Consider the following 26,316-nt stretch of genomic DNA (forward strand, 5'->3'; position numbering starts at 1 on the left):
CCTTATATGCAAATGTTAACAGTATTTCAGGGTAAAATAAAAATGTAAATTCAGTGGTAATCAACGATCTCTAGAAATATTTACTTTCATAAACTATAACAAAATTACCTCTTGTTAAAGCACCAAATTATAGAGATACATCAATTACAGGTAATTTATTATTCAAGATGCAAATGTTCTGTCATGGCTGAAAAAAATCAGCTTTTCTATTACTGCCTTACATCATACACATTAGCATTAATACACATGATTTTCATTTTAGTTATACACTAATCACAGTTCATTTTACTAACCTGCTGTATATAGCAATTTGGTTTTTTCAATGTCAAGTTCAGGCCCCCATTTCTCATCCACTTGACCTTGAGTTGATAGTTTTTTAAAATGCTGGACTAAATCCTGTGCAGTAGTAGTCTTTCCCAGCTGAACCTCACTACACTGTGCCAACAGTCTTGTTGCAAGTGACACATTCCCTCGTTTTCTAGCAAATTTTGCTGCTGTCAGACCTAATTCCATGAGATGGCTTCTAATTGGAACCGTTTGTTCTGGAGAAAAGAAAACATTTCATTAGTCCATGATTGGTCTAACCCAGACCGCACAGAAACACGGCCAAAAAATTCTTCCTCAACCATTTACCTTTACCTACTAACTCTTTAAATAAAAATCTCATTTTTCATTATCTTTATTTTATTTTTTAAATTTATTTATTTATTTATTTATTTATTTATTTATTTATTTATGATAGTCACAGAGAGAGAGAGAGAGAGAGAGAGGCAGAGACACAGGCAGAGGGAGAAGCAGTCTCCACGCCCCGGGAGCCTGATGTGGGATTCAATCCCGGGTCTCCAGGATCGCACCCTGGGCCAAAGGCAGGAGCTAAACCGATGCACCACCCAGGGATCCCCTCATTTTTCATTATCTTTAAATCCCTAACATAGTACTTGGAATACAATAAACAATACATGTTAGCTGAAATAAATGTAAGCAAATGATGAAGCAGACAAAAAGTAAAAATCATCTGCTAGACAAAAAAAAATTAGTCTTTTAATTTTAGTTTCTGGATCTTTTTTACTAGTAAAGAGCCTAGGCCGTGATGCGTGTGTGGCTCAGTGGTTGAGTGTCTGCCCTTGGTTCAGGACATGATCCTGGGGTTCCGGGATAGAGTTCCACATCAGGCTCCCTGCAGAGAGCCTGCTTCTCCCTCTGCCTCTCCCTGTGTGCCTCTCATGAATAAATAAATAAATCTTGAGAGAGAGAGAGACAGAGAGAAAGAGACCTAGGCCAAAGGGTGGAGAATGAGGATCCCTTTCTTCTTGTGTAAGTACCCTCTGCCCTTCTATCATGCCATTCTCTCCTGGTACACTCTTACCTTTCTGAAGAATCCTCAGTCTCCTCGTCCACTACCCATCTATTAAAATTGTTGCCCTCAAGGTCAGTCCTAGGCTCTCTTATCTTCTCACTCTGCATATTCTCCCTGGACAATATCATCTGCTCCAATAGCTTCAACTAATACAAATGCTGGTGACTCTTGAATCTTTATCTCCAGGCAGACCTGACATCCGAGTCCCACCTGCCTACCAGTCACCTACACTCAGGTATTTTAACATGACACAAAAGTGCCTTGACACAGGCACTTTTAACCTGTGTCAAGTGGAATCCATTTTCTACCACCCTGCAAACCTATTTCCTTCCCCTGTTTATCTTTTCTCAAGGAAAGGCACTGGCTACCTAAGCAGGTGCCTGCCAGTATCTTAAGACTTTACTTGCAGCCCTCCTATCTTTTCTAATTTTTTTTCAATCTCTACTGCCACTACCTTGGCTACCTTTAGCAGCAACTTCAGCCTAACTGATCTATCTGCCCTGCCATCCTCTTCTAGTCCATTCACTAACCTGCACCTGAAATCATCTTACAGTTTAACTTCCCTTTAATGGCTTCCCACTGCCCCTCCGACAAAACCTCAACTCCTGAACTTGCCTTGAAAGGCACCGATGGCTTGCATTTCATCCCAATCTCCATCTCCTTCCGCTTCCTCTCTTCCCACTCTCCTTTAGGCAAACTGAGTCACCTATGAATCTTTCATTATTGCAAGTGGTCTTCACTTGTTTTCCCCAACTGCCTTCCTTCTCATCCCCAACTTCCTCAGGTATCAGCTTAAATATTACTTCCTCCCCAAATCCTTTTCTGATTCCTAGGATTAAATTGGTGCCCTTGCTGTCGGTTCTTTTAGCATCATACACATGTATTTCCATTCAGCACATCTTATTGCTGGCCCTTGTTTGATGTCAGTTTTCCCTACTAGACTTTAGAATCCAGAAACAGGCTTGCCTTGTTCATTCACTGTTACATCCCAACTTCGAGCACAATACCTGGCACAAAGCACACACTTCATAAGCACTTGCTAAAGAAAGAAAAAAAAATTGAGAAGTAGAGTTCTGTCTCCAACTATAACCCCTGGGTTACTGACCTTTTATTCCAAATTTTAAAACTTGTTCAATAAGAGAAGGATGAGAAAGAAAATGATATTTGTAGTCCTATTATATGGTATGCTCTGTGCTACGGCTTTTATATGCCTTGTCTCATTTCCTACAATCCTTACCAAAAAAAAAAAAATCTCCTGAGCAAGGCAATACTCATAACCAAAAAGGAAAAGTGACACAGAAGTTTAATGACTTGCCCTAAGGTCCTTCCATTTGCAAATGCTGGACTAACGATCCAACCCAAGTGTATATGGCAATGAGGATCCAGGTGAGTCCCAGTTTCCAGTAATCACTCAGCAATGCAAGTCCATACCCTAGCAAAATCTTACTTGAAATTTATTTTTTAAAGATTTTATTTATTTATTCATGAGACACACAGAGAGAGAGGCAGAGACACAGGCAGAGGGAGAAGCAGACTCCACACAGGAAACCCGATGTGGGATTTGATATCGGGACTCTGAGATCACGCCCTGAACCAAAGGCAGATAGATGCTCAACCACTGAACCACCCAAGTGAATGAAAGCAGACGCTCAACCACTGAACTACCCAGGCATCCTCCTTACTTGAAATTTAATACACCAATGTATTCAGTAACCTTAGCTACCAAGTTTTCAATGAAAATTCTACAGAATTCTGGCAACTTTTCTATTTTTAAGCAATAAATTGCTAATTCCCTTTAACATGAAAGACATTTCTTTCTTAAAAATGAGACCTAGTTAAAAAAGACTTAACTGATATTTATACAAATACTATTTCCCAATTAAAAAAATACTATTTCCCTAACTATTCATTTGGAGCATTTAAAACTTAACATTTAAAGTACGTTGTTTCTGACAAAGAACTTGTATCCAGAATAAACAAACAAGTCTACAACTTGATTAAAAATGGGCATGATTTGAACACTTAACAAAGCAAGATATACAATGGCCACTATGCAAATGAAAAGATGCTCAATCTCATTAATCACCAGGAAAATGCAAATAAAACCACAATGAGATAATATTATACACTGGTGCCAGTGACTAAAATTAAAGACCAACACTACCAAGGATGTAGATGTCAGAAGAAATGTACAAATACTTTCTAAGAAAATGTCAAACATTTTTAATGTTAAACTCTGTGACCCACTAACTGCACTTGTAGGCATTTAGTCAAGAGAAACACAAATAACCGTTCACCCAGAGACCTGTATATGAATTTCATAGCAGTTTTATACATTATAGTCCTAATTTTAAAATAACTCCAATATCTACCAAAAGACCCAGAAATAAATTATGGTATATCCATAGAATGGGCAGTACTCAACAACAAGCAGGATCATAGTACTACTACACACAACAATGAGGAATCTTAAAAATAAAATGCTGAGCAAAACAAGCCTGACACAGAGAGCTATATGACTATATTTATATAAAACTTTAGTAAAGACATGTCTAATCTACAGTGATAGAAAACAAATCAGTGATTGTCCAGGACAGGAAAGATGGGAGAGGTGACTGGGAAGAGGCATAAGGAAACCTTTTGGGGTAAGATAAATTTTCTGTAACTTGATTTGATTGGTGGTTGCACTGGTGAAGGAAGATGTAACAAAACTCATGGAACTGTACAATTAAAATGTATAAATTTTATCTCAATCAAAACTATTAAAAAAAACCTAATTACCTTTTATCTTCTCCAACAACTGACTCTGGTACATGGTATATCTTAATGCCTGCATCCATGGCCTCACATCATGCTGTTTACATGAACGCAGGGCTTCACTGAAGAGTGGAATAAGACAATCCTGCCAGAGAAAAAACAAAACTGCTTAATGTAAATAGCTCCTTACATGACTGTAGGTTAAGGTAAGCTGCATCCCCCATAAGCCAGCTATTCCAGGCTTATTTATCAAACTCTCTTCTTTATTCACTATATTTTCTTAAGTATTTTTTTTTTTTAGATTTTTTATTCATGAGAGACACAGAGAAAGAGAGAGGCAGAGGCATAGGCGACAAAGAAGCAGGCTCCCTGCAGTGAGCCTCACCTGAAACTCGATCCCAGGACCCTGGGATCTTGACCAGAGCCAAAGGCACTCAACCACTGAGCCACCCAGGCGCCCCTTCACTGTATCTTCTAACACAAGAGGGAACACACTCTAAGACACACTAAGAGCAAAATCTTTGCTATGCAAAAGAAAAAAAAGGATTATCAAGTCCAATTTATCAATAAAGAACATTTTTATAAAAAATAGTCTATTCGCTACAAAGCAGAAATTGAATTACAGAAAAACACAAAACTGTTTTATAAACAGTTTCTCAAAGATTATAATTCTCCAGGGAAGGGCTCATCTTTGGTTAAACTTTAGCCTGTATGGGAGGAGAATGAGGTGTCCTCATTATTAACTTTTCTAAGTAAGATCTTTGCCCAATGTGGGGCTTGAACTCATGACCCTGAGATCAAGAGTCAATGCTCTACCAACTGAGCCAGCCACATGCCCCTGAGAGTGTCTCTGTTTTAATCAAATCTAAAATTTACAACACCTGTCAATGGAAATATATCTATATACGCCAACACTTCTGAAAAGAAAAGAAAAAAAATTAAGCAATTAGCCATCCTTGAAATGATGTAACCTAGGTTCCTTCATCTGCCTCACACATTTCTCAAATAAAATTGTGCCTGAAAACGGCATTTTAGATTTCGGAATTTACTACCTTGTCCATTAAATGCTACAAATGCTACTTTAAAAATTCAATAAGGTCTTAAGGCAGGCGCCTGGGTGGCTCAGTCAGTTAGGTGTCTGACTCTTGGTTTGGGCTCAGGTCATGATCTCACAGGTCTTGGGCTCGAGCCCCACACTGGGCTTCAAGATCAGTGGGGACTCTGCCTGAGATTCTCTCCCTCTGATCCTTCTCCATGTGTGTGTGCTCTCTCAAATAAATAAATAAAATGGGACGCCTGGGTGGCTCAGAGGTCGACTGCCTCCATTTGGCCCAGGGTGTGATCCTAGAGTCCTGGGATCGAGTCCCACACTGGGCTCCCTGCATGGAGCCTGCTTCTCTCTCTGCCTGTGTCTCTGCCCCTCTGTGTGTCTTTCATGAATAAATAAAATCATAAATAAATAAATAAATAAATAAATAAATAAATAAATAAAATCTTTAAAAAACAAAAATTCTACACGAATGCCTATTAATGTTCAGAATAGCCTGATAAGAATACACAAATACACACCTCTGTTGAAAGTCTGTTAGAAACTGTGTTCTCCAAAGCAGAAGAGCAATACAGCTGTAAGGTACTGAGAACTGGCAGAGACTGTGAAACTGTTAAAGTAGAAAGTCTCAGTGGTCCGATAGCTATGCGGGAGGTTTGCTTCAAGTACTTCACCATGTTTCTGAAACAAAATATTTACTGTCAATTAATAAATGAGATTTTCCATCATGTGTAATCACTGAAGGGATGAGGTAGTTTGGCAAGATGCTACCATAGTGGCATCCAAGCAGGAGAAAGAAAAAGGAGCTGCCCATCCTTTAGTAAAGTGACATAAGCAAGTCAAGACACACTTCTGGGGATTTCTACAGTTTATTTAGTTTCAACTCTATATATGTTGCCAACTGACATTAGCTTATCATATGACCTCTACAACTAAAATGAAGCTATCATGACTAACACTGTAGCAATCTGGTAAATGACTCATCCACAGTACATACATTTATCATATGGTATATAGAGTGCAAATTATCTTCTTTAGGATTAAACTTACTCAGTTATGGACTGCCACTTCTGATCTTGTTCTATGTGGTTTAAAGCAGTTGCCAAACAAACAGAACTTCTCAACAACTGAACTTCAATGGATTTCTGAAGTTCCCTTGGATCTGGACTTAACATGTTAGGAAGCAGTTTCTTCATATCTACAGAAGTTAAATAAATTCCATTAAGTCAATTTGCTTTTAATGCGTAAGACTGATAAGACATTTTGCCAGTATTAAAAAGTTATAGCCAAAAAAAAAAAAAAAAAAAGTTACAGCCAATGAATACATTCTTTCATATTTAAGTTCAGGCAGCTGAAAACTATGATTAAGCATTTCTGATAGCTACATAAAAATTAAGAGTCCACAACTGAAATTGTATTTCAGACCTGCCTCACAACAGCTGATTTCCAAAGTTCAAAAAATCAGTAAACCAACCTACATTTAAAGGGGCAAATCTTACTGAATCTAGCAACTCAATGCTAACACACAAACTACTCACAGTACTAAATTTAGTGTAATATTTTACAGAATGTTCTAGTTGTGGTGTGGAAGTTAACAAACCACATTAAGAGGTCAAGAAAAATACTTCACTTAAACACTAAACTTTTTCAAACGTGGCTAGATAAATCCCAAAGTTTTACAATAGCTTTTTTCAGTTTAATTTTACTTGAAACTGTTTTCATTTGCCAAATCAAATATAAGTAAAACAGCCCTAAGTGTGTTCCTTCACGCGGGATTCTGCCCCAAATTAAATGTACAAAAACTTCCAGTTTTTTTCAGTAAAATACTAAACATTTTGAACAACTTGTCTATAAAACACATAACCCTAAGATTATTATTTCAAATACCTATTTTCTCTTTTGATCCTCCAGCAAGTAGATTGATATTTTCTCCTGGTAACAATTCTAATTGCTCAGTACATTCAACAAATTCTCCAGATTCAAAACTGCTTAGTGATCTGTAATTAGAATACCAGTTAGTTTGTATCACACCTATGCAGTCTGTGGCATCATTAAAAAAAAGAATTTTAGAAAAAGCACAGTTACACAGCATTCTCTTGAAGTTCTTTCCACGTGGGCCATCATTTCTATTTTGTTTTTTTTGTTTGTTTGTTTTTTAAGATTTTATTTAATTATTTATTCATGATAGAGAGAAAGAGAGAGACGCAGAGACACAGGCAGAGGGAGAAGCAGGCTCCATGTCAGGAGCCTGACACGGCACTCGATCCCGGGAGTCGATCCCGGGAGTCCAGGATCGCGCCCTGGGCCAAAGGCGTGCGGTGCGCTAAACCTCTGAGCCACCCAGGGATCCCCTTATTTCTATTTTGAAGAGGCGACTACCAGTTTAATAAGCACTAAAATGGGCAGCCCAGTGGCTCCAGGGTTTGGCCCTGCCTTCAGCCTGGGGTGTGATCCTGGAGACCTGGGCATTGGGCTCCCTGCATGGAGCCTGCTTCTCCCTCTGCCTGTGTCTCTGGCATGCTCTCTCTCTCTCTCTGGTCTCTCATGAATAAATAATTAAAATCTTAAAAAAATAATAATTAGCACTAAAATTGGAGTGGCAAACCAGAAAGCCACAGCAATAGTCATTCATCCAGTTTAGCATACTTACCTTCCATGTTTCCTTCCTGTTTTTGTAGCCTATTATCCCTGGGTCCCATCCGACAAACTGAAAGACCTCTGGCAGGGCAATGCCAACATCTGATTCGCCCCAAGCTAGCTCTAAATTCACTATGTGGTCCCATCCCCCACTTAAAGCCCAGGCCCCTGGAGGGCTCCTGTCCTATCCTGTCCTATCTCAGCCTTCCATCCTCATCTTGCCTCCTGTCACTGCTGGCCTCCCTCCTTCTTTCCCTTCTCCTACATGTTTCATGAAGGCTGTTTCTCTTCTTTCAAATAACTCTTCCTTTCCATTTCCTTATGTCATCTGAAAGTTGTGGTACCTCTGAAACGCCTTTAGTCCTGTAGCATCAATGCTAAGACACGAGGTCTTTTCCTAGCTCTCTACTATTGCTACTTTCAGATCACTCACTCTGTTCCCATTCCTATTACAGCAGCTTTCCAACCAAGAAGATAACTCAGTTTCTCAATCTCTCTTTTCCTGTCGCTTTCACAGTTCCTGTCCCTTTCCAGTTTCTCAATCTCTCTTTTCCTGTCCCCTCTCTTATAATGCAGCCTGAATCCAGCACTGGAACAGGACATCAATGACTGCATCTGCCTCCCCCTTATAAGCTCCAAGCCTGGACCAAGATAACCATATGCCTCTCATTGTGAGCCCAACTGATGAACTGCCAGGTTTGATGAAATATCCTTATCATTCCTGCCAGTATGGGGTCTGAGTCTTCTCTAGTGGCAGGTTCCCTGTATCTCCACTAGGCTCTACAATGTCTTCACACACTCAGCTAATGACTGACTCCTCAAAATACACACAAACACCCACAGAGCCCCACAGGCTTTCATTTCCTCTCTTCTTACCCTTAATCCATCATCTACCCACTTCCAAAACTCTGTGTATATCAAACTGCTTTCCTTGGGTGCGAAGAGGTGGAGCCCAGTTAATCCTTCAATCAACAGTATCATGTTTCTTCAACTCTGCTTTCTAGTCACTCCTTCCCCTGAGCTTAAAAGAACACTTAATCTCTCCAATACTTCAAGTAAATATACAACATTCTCCTCCAGCCACAGTTTCCTCTCACTGGCTTCATGAAAAACTCACTATCCAAGTAGTCTAATCCAGGTAGAAAATCTACTTCTACTCAAGTAGAAAATCAAAAGCTTTCGTATCTAACTAAGTTAGGACAAGTTTCTTCACTCCATAGTATCAACGTGACTGCTTCTCCTCGCTCTACAAAGCTTTTCTTGTGTGCAGTCTCTGGAGCTTCTGACAAGACTGACTACCGGAGTCTAGTTCTCTTACCCGAGTCTGGTTCTCTTACATCTCTTCCTTCCTCACTGTCTTTGTTTTTATCCATGGTTTCCTCTCCCCTCCTAAAACAAAGATGCTGGTAAAGATTCTGACCCTGGCCCTCTTTACTTTGCATTTACCCACACCCAGAGCTTTATGTATAATTTTGTGGCTTACATAGGCTCTGGAGTAGAGAGGGAAAAGAGGGCTTTTTACTGTCACCTACATGCTAGTGATTCCCCCAAATCGTTCTCTAGCTTAGACTTTTCTCCTTTGTTCAAAATCCAATTCTTAACTCCTTATGAAACAATCTCCTCTGCATGTTTCATATGCACCTTAAACACACCTCCTTGTTCTCTGTGCTCCTACTTCAATAGTGTCTATTTTCCCCCTCTACCTTTGTCCCACAGATTAATGGTCTACATGGGAACACCCCTGCCATCCACCTCTTCACAACACAGCAGAGTGAACCAGGAAGTCAGATCATGACATGCTTCTTGTTCAAATCTCATCTACAACTTTCTATCTTATTAGGAGTCAAAAGTCCTTCTCATAGTTCTCATCTACCTTCTACCCTTACCTCTTATTATTCACTCTGCTTCAGTTAACAGTGGCCTCTAGGGCATTTCCATTATGCTTTTATCAGATCTGTTTTTTCAAGTCTTTGCTCAAATGTCATGCTGATGGCGTTCCCAACCTTGTCGGTGTGTTTTTCAAGAAAGGAGCTCCTCAAGGGTCAGAATTTGTTTCATGAAATGCTGCACCCCGCTGACTGGCACACAGTACATACTCAGAGGAGAAATTACCCATTAACATATTTGCTCTCTAGAAGGTCAGCTTCTCAATGGGAAGGACTATTAATGACCCCTGTATCCCAGCCCCTTAGGGGTACACAAATTTTGAATTAAGGGATTAAATTCACTACATACTTTTTGGAGTTTTCTTTAATTTTAATATTTCAGTAATCTCTATATCCAATGTGGGACTTGAACTCTTGACCCCAAGATCAAGAGTCGCATACTCTACCAACTGAGCCAGCCAGGCATCCCCAGTACACTTTTTTCTAATTAAGGGATTAGTAGATGAGCAGAGGAACAAGGAGAAGAAAAAGACAAGAAAGGGAATTTAATTTACAAATGCTCATACATTCTGCCCTCTTTAGAACAAATAAACCAGTCACCAAACGTGACCCTTTCTAAAACAGTAACAAATTTCTCTTTATATTTTGTAAGCTTTAAGAATCAATATCAAATGACTGTTTCAGCAGGGAGAAGACCGTTTTCCAGCTGCACAAATACCTTCCTCACCTCTAATGTTGGTTTCTCATTGTGGTCATTCTCAGCAGTATTTTTAGAACTTCAAATATCTCACAAAATAGTAGCTATGAGCAATTTTAAATATTTTTCTGCCACAGAGGAAGACTTTAAAGCCACTGAAAATTCATTTAACTGAAAAAAGTCCTTACTTGATGTAGTTGAAATCAGCTTTCAGATTGAGAGAAGTGCTGCTGGTTGTCTTCTTCAGGTCGTGGACGGCATTCTGCCACTCCTGTACGGCCGCCCAGTCGGCAATCGAGATGTAGCACTCACAGGCTTTATTTCCCAAATAATTTATGACCTCAGGGGAAGAGTCAGTTGGCTTGGACAGCACCGTTTTTCTGGATTCACCTGAGTGAATATATTTTATAAAACAGAGAGAGATATCCAGGGCAGTTTAAAATGTTTTGAAGAGCAAAGAAATCTAAAAATATAAAAGTAAGATCATCAGTACAAACTATCTGGCTGTAACTGTTTAAATTCTGGATCCTCACCATTCAGAGAATGTTTGGGGCTGGCGCTATTACGCCCGGTGTTGGCTAACGTGAGAACAGATTTGTCGAAGCTGGAGATGCAGCAATCGACACCCGTCATGGCACACAAGTGCTCCTGGTACTCCACAGAGGCCTTTTCAAACCTGTAATGAAAATTCAAAGTCTTTATTTAAATAAATAAAATCTTTTTTTAAAGAGGCAGTATAACAGAAAATATGAAGTACCTGCTCGCAGGGTACACAAAGGCTAAGTAGGAGAATAAATTAAAAAAAAAAAAAAAAAAAGAGTTCATAGGGGTACCTGGGTGGCTCAGAGGTTGAGGGTCTGCCTTCAGCTCAGGGTGTGATTCTCGTGCTCCGAAGGCAGATGCTCAACCACTGAGCCATCCAGGTGCCCCTAGTATTCTATTGTTAAGGATATAAATTGGAAACACTTTTCTGTACAGTAACTTAGCAATGGAATGTATCATAAGCCTTATGGTCTGTAGCCTTTCTTCTAGTAAACCAACTTGTAGGAGTCAATTCAAAGAAAATAAACACGACTGTAAACTATAAAGAGTTAAGTGCCATAGTGCATTAAGATTAGTAAAAAATATCAAAACTAACCTTACTGTCCAAGAATAAGGAATGTTAAGTTATGGCACACTCACAAAAAATACAACTGTGTCATTAAAAATAACACTATAGAATGTTTAACATAGCAAAATATTTTTTAAAATATTGCTGAGTGACAAAAGCAAAATGAGGTAACCAACAGAAACACAGCTATTTCTGGGAAAAGTGGGGAGAGACTGTATGTGAAAGGAAAAAAAAAACTAAAAAGGCATGTACACCAAAACTAACAGTTATCAATGGCAGATGGAATTATGAGCAGTTCTTTATTTTTCCTACATTTTCTAGATTTGGTAAAACTGACATAAATATATAAAGACTGGGTGGCGCAGCGGTTTAGCGCCTGCCTGGGTGGCGCAGGGTGGCGCACCGGTTTAGCGCCTGCCTTTGGCCCAGGGTGCGATCCTGGAGACCTGGGATCGAATCCCACGTTGGGCTCCTGGTGCATGGAGTCTGCTTCTCCCTCTGCCTATGTCTCTGCCTCTCTCTCTCTCTCTCTCTGTGTGTGTGACTATCATTAAAAAAAAAAAAAAAATTAAAAAATAAATATATAAAGACTATTATGGTCATGTTCATTTACCTAGAGAAATCAAATGGGTTTTTTTTTTTTTAATTTTTTTAAGTTTTTATTTATTTATGATAGTCACAGAGAGAGAGAGAGGCAGAGACACAGGCAGAGGGAGAAGCAGGCTCCATGCACCGGGAGCCTGATGTGGGATTCGATCCCGGGTCTCCAGGATCGCGCCCTGGGCCAAAGGCAGGCGCCAAACCGCTGCGCCACCCAGGGATCCCTCAAATGGGTTTAAATGCTGAGTGCACAGGGCTAATGAGCAAGTACTCTAGCCATAAAGGGTAGTTTGTACCAGACTCTGACACGAAAGGTTATTGATTAAGGATCAAGTTCAAAAATATTTATAAAATGACTAGGGAGTGCTTCGTGGTTCAGTCAGTTAAGAGGCTGACTCTTGATTTAGGCTCAAGCCATGATCTCATGGTTATGAGCTCGAGCCCCTCATCGGCTCTGTGCTAGGCATGGAGCCTGCTTGGGATTCTCTCTCTCCTCTTCCCTCTGTCCCTCTTCCCTGCTCCCTCTCTAAAAAAGAAAAAAATATTTATAAAACAAGTAATTGGCAGATCTTATTTTAAGGAAGATTTCTTACTAATCCATAAATGAGAGGCATCTAAGTTTGCCTGGTAATTAAAGAACAGACGGAAGATGACTCCTTGGAAAGTCACTTAAACAAGTTTCAATTGCTGAAACTGAAGAAAGCTGTTCTAACACTTAACAACAATGTTAGCCAGGAATACAAAAGATTTAAATATAAAGACATCCTATCATCTATTTCCTTCCATTCTACTTACCTCCCTTCTGCCTGTTGGGCCACTGAATTTATCCAGAGAAGATTCTTTCCAACAACGGAAGAGGACCACACAGCAATTCCCTGTATAGCTTCAGGACAATGAAGCTCGCACAGTGCTTCTACCACCATCATGATGGTTACTTCCAATTCACTCCCCTGAAAGTTCATTCAGAAAAGTTAATCATAGACCTGAATAGCATTAAAATTCAAATATCTATTAAAAATTGACAACTACTGATCACAATCTAAGCCCACTTAAAGGCAAATATACTTAATAATTATTTTTACAACAACGATATTACGTTATTAGCTTAGAATTCTTGAAATTTTACCTATAATGTGTCTACAAGGTAACTGACACACCCTTAACAGCACGGGTGTCAGTCTTTACAAAGACTTGAACTTAAAAAAGTCACCCAAACATTTAAACTGTGGTATCTGTAGGAGTAACCTATGAAATAAATATAAAGCAAAAATTAAATATAAATAACCATGGATTAAAAGAGGATTAATTTGTCTGAATACTGCTTATTGATACTGTGTCTATTTTTTAAAGATTTTATTTATTTATTCATGAGAGACAGAGAGAAAGAGAGAGAGAGAGAGAGAGAGAGAGAAGCAGGCTGCATGCAGGAAGCTTGATGTGGGACTTGATCCTGGGTCTCTAGGATCTCGCCTTGGGCTGAAGGCAGTGCTAAACTGCTGAGCCACCCAGGCTGCCCAATACTATGTCTAATTAATAAACATTTGCTATTTTTGGATTCCACTTATTGAATCCATTTATAAGCCAGCACTTTCCCCACATATTATAACATTATTACATATATTTTGCATACATTATAAATTATATACACTTTCCTATACGTTATACAGTTATTAAAATTTATGATGCGGGTACCTGGCTCAGTCAGTTAAGCATCTGCCTTTGGCACAGGTCGTGATCCCAGGCTTCTCCCTCTGCCCCACCCCCTACTCATTCCCTCAATCTCTCAAATAAATAAATAAAATCTTTAAAAATAATTATGATGAGATTTCTTCTACAAATTTCTAAGAATTACCTATAAAGTTCCAGCTTCTTAAACATAAGTAATATATATTTTGACAGTGTTCTAAGTAGAAAATATGAATAGGTGATTTTGGAAGTTACTGCTTTTACAAAATACTGAATCAAAATCTTTGAAATAGAAATTTTGAATGAATAGAAATTTTAATATTTCATCTATAGATTAAATCACATAAAGGAATTAAGCTCAAAATTTTCTAATCAACAGATTTAAAATTAATTCCTAATAGACTTTACCTGAGATAGATTTGTCTTCATTTCAGTAAGCAAGTCAAAGCCATGTCTCACTGTCACAGCAGGCTGGCCTGCCAACAATCCAACTCTCATAATGGAGAGTCGGATCCGTGTCAGCCAGTCTTGGCAAGTTTGGCGATTAGTATAAAAAAAAGTCCTAATGACCTTTAGAATAAAGAAAAAGAACAGCTCAGGATTGGTTAAGATTCTAGCTAGATGTCTCAAATATACAAGAGTATTGTAATTTCAGCTCTGCACGCACTGCCAGGCTTGCCCATGAAACTGCTACGAAGCAATGCTCAGCCCACTGAAACTAACCTTGGGAGGTGATGTTAATGCATTAGCGCACCCCTCATATGCATTATACATTAACTTCTCCAGATTTTCCAGGTACTGCAGAAGAAGAACAAGTCTAAGCTGGTTGCTACTGTGGCCTTCATCATTGTCTGCAGTTGTCCACTGACTAACATCTTGATCAGGGTTTAACGTGTGAGCTGCGAGACTTCTAATGATACCTTAAAGCAAAGACAGCATTCCAAATTTAAAAGAAATCTTTAAAGATTCTAGAAATTGAGATAATTTCACAAATTCACAATTATCAAGTGTTGTATTTCCATCATTTAAAAACAAAACTCCCAACAGGAAAGATCTTTTATTTTAGGGGAAAAGATGTTTTCCCTATACAAATCCCCGAGTTCTTGAACAAAAGTAGACAACCATGTTGTCGTCAACATAATTGTTCAATGAAAGTTTATTCTAACAAATAGTACCTGAAAGGCTGACAGAGTACTAAAGAAAAACAAAGCATATACTCTCAAATTTTTGTGTTAACAAAGATAATTATTTCTTACTATAATAAGGTTTTGAAAGTATTTGTATTACAAAGGTTGAAAAAGCACAAAGAGCTGATTACCTTCAATGGTCTGGAAGGTATCCTGAGCTCTGCCCAATGGGGTTCTCAACTTAGAGAGGACAGTGAACTGTGCTGCCTCCCAAATAGCCCACTGCCAAAGGACGGCATCTGTCTTTAGAAGATTTCGGGGAATTGTTGATTGGTCACGCTTATCCAGTCTCTGGCAGCTATAGAACAATCTTTCTAACCAATTGTCCTTCCTGGGAAAAGCAGTTTCATATTTAACAATGACAACTTCATTAAAAAAATAATAATAATAAGTTTTTTTCCAAGGGAATAGGAGAAAGGGACTACAATTTTTCCTACTTTAAAAAGGCAAAACCTTTAATACTGAGAAGAATTATATCCATACCTTTCATTGTGAGGAAGTCTTTTACAGTTAAAACAGGATGAGGTATAGTGTGGATAGGTTATTAGGGGTAAATGGCTATTGGGATAAAACATTCACTGCAACTAAGCATCTGCAGAATGTCTAGGTTCCCAGGCCTCTCCCCAAAGCATTCATGACTAGGTCAGAGCAGTTAACTGTCAAACACATTTCATCACTCCATTCTCAAAGCCCATTTCTGCTTCTTCAGATACTATCTTCAAAGCAATTCTTCCTACTGCTGAAAATAAAATTAACCCATTTGAAAAGATATCTCTTTCTACTCTGCCACTCCTGACATATTTTCTCCTCAAAATGGGTGTAAGGTCAAAATATTCAAGTATTTTTAAGTTACTTTCCCACATGAAGGAGTCAAAGAAAACCTTACCCTGTTCTGTGAGAATTCCCATACAAAATAAAACTAATAACATCAGAGAAATCTTGTGGATGGAATGTGTTACTTGGTGCTTTGCTCATGTGACTTCTTAACGCTAAAGAAATTTCTTGAATTTCTGTGTGATTGTTATTGCTGTAGATAGAAAATAAAGTCACTGTTACACAAAATGTTTTAGTTAAAAGATTACTTCATACTACAAATAGGCTATTTCCTTGCTAACTAAATATAGAAATAAAAAATAAAAAATAAACATAAAATAGAGATGTTGTTACAAATTGGAAATTAACGTAAAAATAAAGATTACAGTTGCGTTTTTCAAATAACTAATGAGACACATTTCAGCACCATATATATAAATTTTTCAGTGCTTATCATAAACTTCTAAGTTTATAAAACATAAAAAACTTTGTTACTTTCTTCTAGACTCACAATTTGATCCTGTGACAGCTCTTCAATCACTGAGAAGTGCCATAGAAGATGTGATATTAATTCACTAATAGGCAATTTGTACCTTCAAACTAAAGGACTACTGGGCAGTTAAAATAGTGGGATGTATTTGTTCCAACACAATTGTTATACCTCAAGACAACATCTAAAGGAATCGACTTCAACAGCTTTCCAAATGCTTGTCGAATACGAGTTCCACTATGGACAAGTTGAACACGGCAAACATCAACACACCTATGAAAAAATGAAACAGATAATATAATTGTGGCAACAGTTCCAAGTTATTAAGACCAGAATCAGAAGATAAGATCTTTAGTTCATACCTCTGTAAAAGATCGTCCGGCAAAGAAGAGGACAAAGCATGTAGACTGCTGCATGCTTGCAGACAGATATTCACATCTTCAACAAGAGCTATTGAAAATTAAAAGACACTTTCAGCTCGCCAAAAGAAATCATATGCCAGTATGTCTGAACATCCCGAACCCATTCACTTATTCAACAAACAGTAAATGCCTCCTGTGGACTAGGCCCTGCACCACCTAGAACCCTCACTGGCAGTAATATTCGAGAAAATGACACATTCAACAAATCACTTAAAGTCACTATTCTTCACCCCAACCTTTTTCTGAAAGAAATTTTAAAAGTATACGGAATGTACAAACATTCATATGAGCTTAAAAAAAATGTGACAATCATTTAAAAACAACTTCCATATTAAGAATAAGAAAAAGTGAAGACAGATTATGCACCTGCCATTGAGGTGAGAATTATTCATGTTATAAAAATGTTCAAGTGACTATTTCATTACCAAAGACCTCTTTTATGTGCAGATTAACAAAATTTTTAAAAATCACAGAATCTTACTGTTGGCTAAAAGTCCTTTGCAAAATTTATGGAAAGATGGAAGAGAGAATAAAGGTGCATATGTTTCAGACTTCTTCATTAAAACAGCCACTTCCAAAGCCCAAGTCATTAACAGTTTCCTGAAATACAAAATATCCAGTTGATTTTACATTAAAAAAGAAAGAAAAATTTTTAAAAAATCTCTTCTTACATTGCTTTTGATGTCTTTAAATATCTCAACTAACAAGAAACAAAAACTGAAACTACAGAAATTCCTTTGTCAAAAAGTTGTATGCCTTTTAAGAAAACTTCCCCAAACTAGCATAAGTTGTAGCAAAGAATACAAAAAAAACCCTATAGATACATTCTTCTACAAAACATTGTAGGGTATGGAGGTTTCTTTTCATTCTTTTGGGAAAGAACAAGAAATCCCAGATTAAATAAAGCCATATTTTGACGTGTTTCATAACGAAGAAGCTGCTCTACCCTACCACCTCCATAAATCTTGATTTTTATCCTCAAATTATGTAGCTAAGTTAATAAAAGTTAAGAATACTTAATATTAGGAAATATTATTTAGTTACCTTGTGTCCTGGTTAAGATTATCTTTCTTAAGCAATATTCCCAGGAGATTCAGTATAATTGAGAAATGTTTTTTTGTAGCTGTAGTTACAGTACTGATTACAGCTCCATCAAACAGAGATGGGGATGAAGAACTAAGACTACTAGATATAAAGTGATCGTGCCTGGAAAACAAAAGAAAAATCATGTTTTCATCTCTAATTAAAAAAAAAAAAAGGCAACTCCAAAATCAACACATATTTTTAAAAATCTATACCATCCTCCCCTATAAAAATGAAAAAAAAAACTGTTTACAAGTATCTGTACAGTACAGTACCTGGTACAATGAGAATACAATGTGTAGAGCACAGCATACTGAATGGCAGGGAAGTGAACAGCCAGGTCACCGTGCACAATCATTAGATTCTTACTCAGCAGGGCAAAGACGGTTGGAGACAGTGCCCACATCTGATGATGTACAAAAAAAACACAAATGTGTGACTCCTCCAAGATACACTTCAAAATATGTGTATACATTTTTAAAAGTTAAAACGACAAAGATGCCAGGGTGGCTCAGATTATGACCTGAACTGAAATCGAGAGTCTGACACTTCATCAACTGATCAAGGTGTCCCTGAACTGTACACATTAAATGTGAATTGTATAAGTGAATTAAAAATCATAAAGATATTTTCTTAAAAAGAGAAAAAATAAATATTGAGCTGTATTTGACCCACAGATTATAGTCTACTGATTCCTGACCTAAACAAAATCCTCTGTACCCTCCAGTGTATTAGATTGTATCTCCTCAATTTTCCATAGACTACCATGGCAAGGTGCCCTGTCCAACGAGAAAAAAGACACATCTTGCCACTTTTTTTTTTTTTTAAGATTTTATTTATTTATTCATGAGAGAGACATAGAGAGAGAGAGGCAGAGACACAGGCAGAGGGAGAAGCAGGCTCCATGCAGGGAGCCCCATGCGGGACTAGATCTGGGACTCCAAGATCACACCCTGAGCCAAAGGCAGATGCTCAACTGCTGATCTACCCAGGAGTCCCATCATCTTGCCACTCTTAAGCCTTTCCCATCCTTCTCTTTTCCTTCTGCTACTAATGTACTCCATTCCACCTAACTGCTGCTTCCTAATCTCCTCTCCCTGCTTCCAGACTGCAAGACAAAAACTTCCTCAAATCTATATACAATGTGAATTCATTAACAACAAAATCTTAAGGTCTGAGTTCACTTTACTGTAGCCTTCCAACATCAGCCATGACTAGCAGTGAGGGGAGGAACTGCTCCATGTAAAGTGACACAAGGCAATCTGATCAGGAGGGCATGCAAATCTAAACATCAAGACTTGACTTTTCCCTCTCTTCTTTCTTAGAAAACTTTGTCCCTAAATTATATCCTATTATTTTTTATTAGAAGTAATGTCTTCCGGGATCCCTGGGTGGCGCAGCGGTTTGGCGCCTGCCTTTGGCCCAGGGCAGGATCCTGGAGATCCAGGATCGAATCCCACGTCGGGCTCCCGATGCATGGAGCCTGCTTCTCCCTCTGCCTGTGTCTCTGCCTCTCTCTCTCTCACTGTGTGCCTATCATGAATAAATAAAAATTAAAAAAAAAAAAAAAAAAAGTAATGTCTTCCAATCCTGCAAAGTCTAACAAAAAAGGAAAATAAATCAAAGCAATAATTACGAATCAAAAGCAAGATCACTTCAAATTTCTTAAAGGAAAGAAATTTTTATTCTTTTCCATAAAGAAAGAATGTATGAATATTCCTAGAGAAAAGTAGGCAGTCAAAAAGGAAGACCATATGTAAGCACTAACGTTAGTGAAGAGAAAAGCAGGGAAGAAGGAGCTGCATATTAAAAGAACTATACAAATCTGAGCTGTGGAAAATGTTGACGAATTTTTTATAAGCATGCTAGAATACATACAAATTCATAAAAGACATTTTCTTAAAAATAAAACAAACCTAAAATGTCTTATAAGGGTAGTCAAGGAAAGGAAGGAGAAAACGAAATACAATGGCAAGTAAATATTCCTGTTAGTTTTAATGATCCAGGCATGTCCTACTTATAGCCGTGTGTTCTACAGTGACTCTGGAAACACTGACATGATAACAGTAGTAAATAACACAGATACACATGCAATGAAGAGAGGCTTAAGTGAGAATAAAACAAAGCACTCCAAGTATAGACTCACCCCTATTAGGGAGTTTTTGGCATTTCCAATTGTAGTTAGGGCACTGAGGTCAAATATAACTACAAATTTTGCATTGTCTACATTGAATACATGATTTTTAAAAGCCTCATGTTTTATTTCGGAGCAGGCATCAGGAAGTTGTAGACTATGTAGCAGGTTGTTTAGGGCACAAGTCATTTCCCCCAAAATTAATTTATAGGCAGTCTCCAAAACAGGAATATTCTTCAGGCTGAGCACTGCTTGATAAACAGCATGGGCTACGGCAACAACCTTTAAAGAGAGAATTCAGAAAAGAGATAATTACATGGTAAATAAAATTACTAACTATATGATGTGGTACAAATCAACTTTTTTTTTAATTTTTTTTAATTTTTTTATTTATTTATTTATGATAGTCACAGAGAGAGAGAGAGAGGCAGAGACATAGGCAGAGGGAGAAGCAGGCTCCATGCACCGGGAGCCCGACGTGGGATTCGATCCCGGGTCTCCAGGATCTCGCCCTGGGCCAAAGGCAGGTGCCAAACCACCACGCCACCCAGGGATCCCACAAATCAACTTTAAGATTGATAAATTTACTGTCTAGAACACTAAAGACCCAATTTAAAAAAAAAAAAAAACCAACATTAGGGAACCTACACGTGTCAGTAAGTTAATAAAAACCTTCAAGACTTTATTACAAAGAAAGGATCCTCTAAATTAAAAGTTCTTAAAAGGCCATTTTTTAAAAACAGCCAGTATTAAACACACATAAATAGGGCAATTTATTAAAATTAATTTTCCTCCATCTACTTGGAAAGCCTGTAGTAGTTTTATCTGAGAGCTGACTGAGAAGCTAATAATGAAATTTGTAACATATACAGTATTTCTCAATTTGTAACTTTATAAATAGTTGCTTGTTTTATGAAATTTTAATAAAGCAAACTTAATAAAAACAAATTATGGAAATCTGAAAAGAATGTCTGGCACATCAATCTGACAATCAATAAAGACTAAGTTAAGTGAATCATTATAATCACTATGGTTTTAAAACCAGTATTTATCATCTCATTTCATTTCATTTATGTAGCCTAGTAAAAGCAACTTGAGTCAACTCTTCAATGACTGGAGTTACTAAGTCTCAGTGCATTACTTACCTCCTTTTCTTTATGATAACGCAAAAATAGTAGTTTCGATGATGGTATGAACAGTTTTTCTACAAATGATGATGGCAGTTTTGTATTTATCTGTTCAACAATCTAAAAGAATAAAAAGAAGTGAGCTATCAAAACACAATAGGACATGGAAGAGCCTTAAATGTGTATTAAATGTGTAACACTAACTGAAAGAAGCCCATGTGACACAGCTTCAAGCCATATGATCCCAAATATGTGACATTCTGGAAAAGGCAAAACTAGGAAGACATTAAAAATATGCAGTTACCCGGGATTCGGGAGGGATGAATAGGCAGAGCATAAGGGATTTTTAGAGCAGTGAAACTGTTCTGTAGGATACTAGAATAATGAATATGTGGCATTATTCATTTGCCGAAACCCACAGAACGTACAATCCAGAACATGAACTCTAAGGTAAACTATGGACCTCAGTTTAGTAACAGGCCAATGTGGCTCATCAACTGTAATAAATGTACCACACTAAAGGAAGATGTTAATAATGAGGGAAACTATTGTGGAAGAGGGTATAGGAACTGTGTACTTAAGGCTCAAATTTTCCTGTGAACCTAAAAGCTGCTCTGAAAACTATTAATTAAAAAAGTAATAGATCTAAATTATATTTTAAGGCCTTAACATTGTGATAGTAAAAGGTCTAGATACCTAAATAGGATACACGTATCTACACTTAAATATGGCTTTTTTTTTTTTTTTTTTTTAACGTTGGTAAAGAAAGTTACATTCTGCCATAACTTTGGCAGAAATGTTCGGCAGACTATCACCTATAATTTGCTTTAAAACAATCCAGAAGAGGCAGAGAATCAGAGAGGCCTAGATGAAACCAGATGGACCATGTGTTTCTCCTTATAGAAACAGTATTAAGTATTACAGAGATTCATTATACTATTCTGTTTTTTTAAAAAATATTCTTCAAAATGTCCATAATAAAAGGTGGAGAGGAAGGGGAATATTTATGGCTAGGAATAAAAACTATAAAACAAGTTTCATATGGGAAACAAAACATAACAAGGTCTTTCAAAATAGCTATCAAATACCCATATAATGTTTATCAGGAATACTAGGTAGTCTTATATGAAAGATAATGTTTCATCAAAAAAGAAAAAAAAGAGAAAAAGGAATAAAAGCTACACTGAATTCAAACACTAAAAGTAAACAGGTAACAGCAAAAGCAAACTAGATTATATAAATAAGACTAATTAATGCTCTCATAAAAAAAAAAAGCCTTCATTTCTTCCACATTAATTTTAAATTTAAGGGCCTAAATAAACAACATATTAAAAAGCAACATAAAAGAATTCACATACCAATGTGAGTAAATTCAAGACTGAGATGATATAATCTGTACCGCAAGTCTGGCAGTTCTCCAGTTGATCTAATCCATATGTAATGACCATGTCACAATGTATAGTCATGCTAGGATCCAAGCTGCCGAGCAAAACACCAACACACTCATTAGCAGCTGTCAACACAGCCTCAGAAAAAAACACTTGGTTTGCAGCCGTCACACATCTCATTACTCTGTACAGAACCTGCAAATGGGGAGAACAAGCAGCTTTTTAAAAAAATTCACATGCTTCCACAGAGCAAGAAAATAGTTTCTATTTAATGCAGTTTCAACTGAAAATTAACTGCCTGCTTTGTCAGCAGTCTCTTAATATTCTAGCTCTCAGTGGCTGAATAAGGGTATCTTTAGTAAAATACACAAAAATGATCTTGCCTAAAAAATTCTAAAGTACTACAGTGACAGAAAATGGAATTTGCCATTCTCTGTTTCTCTTATACCCAATGTCTATCATCCTCCCTCCCCTCATCAAAGTGACCAAATGATTGAAGCTCAGAATTTTTATATTCATGAAATACACCAGTACTTAGAACATTAACGGTATTAACACGGGAATAACCTGCCATGAGAATAATCTTTCTGCAATAAAGCACTTGGGCTTTTGGTAATTACTCTTTTAAAATTAAACATCCAAGTCACCTTAGCTTATAAAAGTTCATGTATTGATGGTCTCTTTGGAAAGTTAAGTCTCATTCATAACATATACCTATTTGAGGATTATGAAAATCGTGTAATTTCCAACCCAAAACCCCACAAAACTATAATAGTATTAACATACTAAATTTCTAATAAAGTTAAGAAAAAACAAAAGTGATACAGTATGTATTTTTCCATAATATTCAACAGTCACAACATTTGGCTTTAAACCTATAGGTTAAAAAGGCCTAAAAGACCTTCATGAAAGAATACATTTATACAACTATCCTGGGAAATAACTGTTTTTGTTCGTTTTACATCTGAGTTTACTGCCTTTATTTCAACACTGACAAGGTCATCAAACCACCAACTTTTTGAAAGGAATAAATAAAATGAGGATATTAAATCATGTTTTTCAGGTTTAAAATATCAAGATGTGGTTTTAATTATGTGTAGGATCTGACATTTCTGCTGAAATACACAATTAACTTACCAAAAATTACATATATCATTAATATCCTACTTTATTTGGCAACATGTGCAACAGAAGTAAATAAAAGTTAGACTTCTAACAGTAAAATTTTAATCATTTAGTATTTTATGACTGTACCATGTGTATTTCACCTTTCTCATTTAAACACAGTACAGTGACAGTTTCATTTCTCATGTCTAATACACTGAGCCACTCACTAGGTCTGTTCTATAACGCACCTAATGTTTGAGGCTGCTGAAGTGTAGTAATCATGCTGCTTTTTATAATTGATCTCAGATGACTACATATTTATAAGTTCCTATATCTTTATAATCTTGGATGTCAGGCTATCAAAGTTGTTTCATCCTGTCATACTCAGAAAAAATTATTTTTGATCTGTAGCATGTTGATTCTTAACATACTGAAAAACTAAACTCAATAACTAAAAAGCAAAAATTAAAACATTATTTTTAAAGATTTTAAAAGGAGGGACGCCTGGGTGGCTAGCAGTTGAGCGTCTGCCTCCAGCTCAGGGCATGATTCCGGGGTTGCCTGTGGAGACGTCTCCCTCTACCTATGTCTCTGCCTCTGTGTCCCTCGTGAATAAATAAATAAATCTTTAAAAACAAAAGATATTAAAAGGATATTAAAAAAATAATGAATCTATAAAGGATCTCATTAGAAAAAAATTTATGCCCATTTTAAAATGCAGTGTAGCCATTCTCTCATATAGAGGGGTGGATAGAAGAGGACAGGATATAATAGGATTCCTTACTTTACTGGCAATTTAAGAAAGCAGCTACATTACGTACATACATACTGAACAAATGAAGGGTTAATAACATGTTCATTAGGTGAAGAGAACCATTTATAATACACAACAATTTTATTTTTGAATGATACTTAAAACTCCTAAAGACACTTACATCTGTTACATATGCCTCAGTAATTGGAGGACCCCGAATTGGGCTGAAGCGTTCCCCAATGCTCCTCACTACAGTACTGAACACCCGAAGAAGTGCAGCCAGCTTTGGTAACGACACTGATGGAGGAGGAACATCTTCATCCACTGACTCCCCAGAGGCCACATGGCTGAGGTCCTAGATGTGAAATCACAGCACTCTAAGTAGGACATTGTTCAAAATAAACAAAAAACTCCCAATTTTTAAGTCAACTAACTTAGCCTATCAGAAAAAAAGAAACATGAAGGATACCTGGGTGGTTTGGTGGATTAAGCACCCAACTCTCAATTTTGGTTCAAGTCATGACCTCAGGATTGTGAGGCTAAGCCCCACATCGGGCTCTGTGCTGAGCATGGAGCCTGCTTAAGAGTCTCTCTCTCCCCACCCCTCTGCCCCTACCACCAAAAAATAAAATCAAATTAAATTAAAAAAGGAAACATAATCTAAATATAAAAGTAAGTTTTACTTCACTAATTAACAAGCCAATACTTAAATAAGGCAAAAGTAACCTCAGTAGATTAAGAAAATAATTTCTTATACCAACTCAGAAAGTATTAGGGAAAAATAAACTCTAGTACATAGGGCAGCCTGGGTGGCTCAGCGGTTTAGCGCCACTTTCAGCCCAGGGCATAATCCTAGGTCTCCAGGATCAAGTCCCACGTCAGGCTCCCTGCATGGAGCCTGCTTCTCCCTCTTCCTGTGTCTCTTCCTGTCTCTCTCTGTGTCCCTCATGAATAAAAAAATAAATCTTAAAAAAAAAAAAAAAAAAAAGAAAGAAAAAGAAATTCTAATACATATGTTGTTATGTATAGGTATAAAAGAGCCAGAAACTTTTGCCATTCCTGAATCAGTTTCTGCTAAAATTTTATCCCAGGTATTCTTTGAGCCACTCAATTCAGTAAGATTCCCACACCAATATTATGCACAAGAAGGGCAAATGGAAAAGTGTTAAAAAAAAAATTAGAAAATCTCACCTATAAATCTAGTTAAGGAAACATACTCAAAGGAAAAGATTAGCAAAAAATGGGATACTAGAACCAACATACATCTACATATAATTAAGCACCAAAATAACTGAAGAGAATTACATCTAATGGAAACCAAGGGGGAAAGTTTCTTTTTTTTTTTTTTTTTGAAAGTTTCTACAAACTAGAATGGGCAGCTCCAGGAAGGTAGATCAGCTTTAAAAGTGCACTAGAGGTGTGGAGGCAAAAAAACATGCAGAAGCAATGTGTTCCTTCCTGGAAGGTAAAAACTCTTCTCTGAAAGGCGAGAAATACCATAGAGGAAGCTAAATCATCTTAAGAGGGGCATCTGGGTGGCTCAGTGAGTTAAGCATTTACCTTCAGATCAGGTCATGATCCCAGAGTCCAGGGATCAAGCCCCAGGTCAGGCTCCCTGCTCAGCCAGGAATCTCCTTCTCCTCCTACCTCTGCCCCTCTCCCTACCCGCAACCCCCTCTTCTCGGGCTCTTTCTCTCAAATAAATAAAATCTTTAAAAATCAATCAACCAATCATTATAGGAGCCTCGCACACCAATCAAGAATCATGGTAGATCTGAGTAGGGAAAAACCACAAAGAAGTTCTCACAGAACATGGCTGATTTAAATCATGACCACCAGTGGGCTAGAAAAGCCAAGACCCAATACCAGAGGCATCAGCAGCACCCTTGAAGTTGCCATACTGTGCTTCTATAGCCGCAAAAATTTGCTGAAGCTAAGTCTTATCCTCCAAAGCACGATCCAAGATCCCCAATATATGTAAGAGAAAAGTCTTCAAGGGCTTTTATATAACTTCAATTCACCTTTTAATATT

At 37.4% G+C, this 26,316-nt stretch overlaps 1 protein-coding gene across 4 annotated transcripts in view; it reads right to left on the reverse strand.

Annotated features, from left to right (window-relative positions):
• The window catches only part of SMG1 (SMG1 nonsense mediated mRNA decay associated PI3K related kinase), a 106,907-nt gene that overhangs the window by 40,446 nt on the left and 40,145 nt on the right, over positions 1-26,316 (reverse strand). For all 4 annotated transcript variants that reach the window (XM_072835913.1, XM_072835911.1, XM_072835912.1 and 1 more), the window contains 21 exons: positions 24,466-24,639; positions 22,394-22,618; positions 21,054-21,155; positions 19,921-20,190; positions 18,050-18,180; positions 17,736-17,897; positions 17,173-17,291; positions 16,632-16,719; positions 16,441-16,542; positions 15,853-15,993; positions 15,098-15,297; positions 14,503-14,699; positions 14,188-14,349; positions 12,889-13,043; positions 10,916-11,058; positions 10,571-10,772; positions 7,050-7,159; positions 6,213-6,360; positions 5,684-5,843; positions 4,139-4,259; positions 294-542 (listed from right to left, as the gene is read on the reverse strand). In XM_072835913.1, the coding sequence (XP_072692014.1) occupies positions 294-542; positions 4,139-4,259; positions 5,684-5,843; positions 6,213-6,360; positions 7,050-7,159; positions 10,571-10,772; positions 10,916-11,058; positions 12,889-13,043; positions 14,188-14,349; positions 14,503-14,699; positions 15,098-15,297; positions 15,853-15,993; positions 16,441-16,542; positions 16,632-16,719; positions 17,173-17,291; positions 17,736-17,897; positions 18,050-18,180; positions 19,921-20,190; positions 21,054-21,155; positions 22,394-22,618; positions 24,466-24,639 (3,361 nt within the window). The remainder of the gene's footprint in view (positions 1-293; positions 543-4,138; positions 4,260-5,683; positions 5,844-6,212; positions 6,361-7,049; positions 7,160-10,570; positions 10,773-10,915; positions 11,059-12,888; positions 13,044-14,187; positions 14,350-14,502; positions 14,700-15,097; positions 15,298-15,852; positions 15,994-16,440; positions 16,543-16,631; positions 16,720-17,172; positions 17,292-17,735; positions 17,898-18,049; positions 18,181-19,920; positions 20,191-21,053; positions 21,156-22,393; positions 22,619-24,465; positions 24,640-26,316) is intronic.

The sequence above is a fragment of the Canis lupus genome, chromosome 8 (assembly GCF_048164855.1).
Source record: "Canis lupus baileyi chromosome 8, mCanLup2.hap1, whole genome shotgun sequence".
Lineage (NCBI taxonomy): Eukaryota > Metazoa > Chordata > Mammalia > Carnivora > Canidae > Canis > Canis lupus.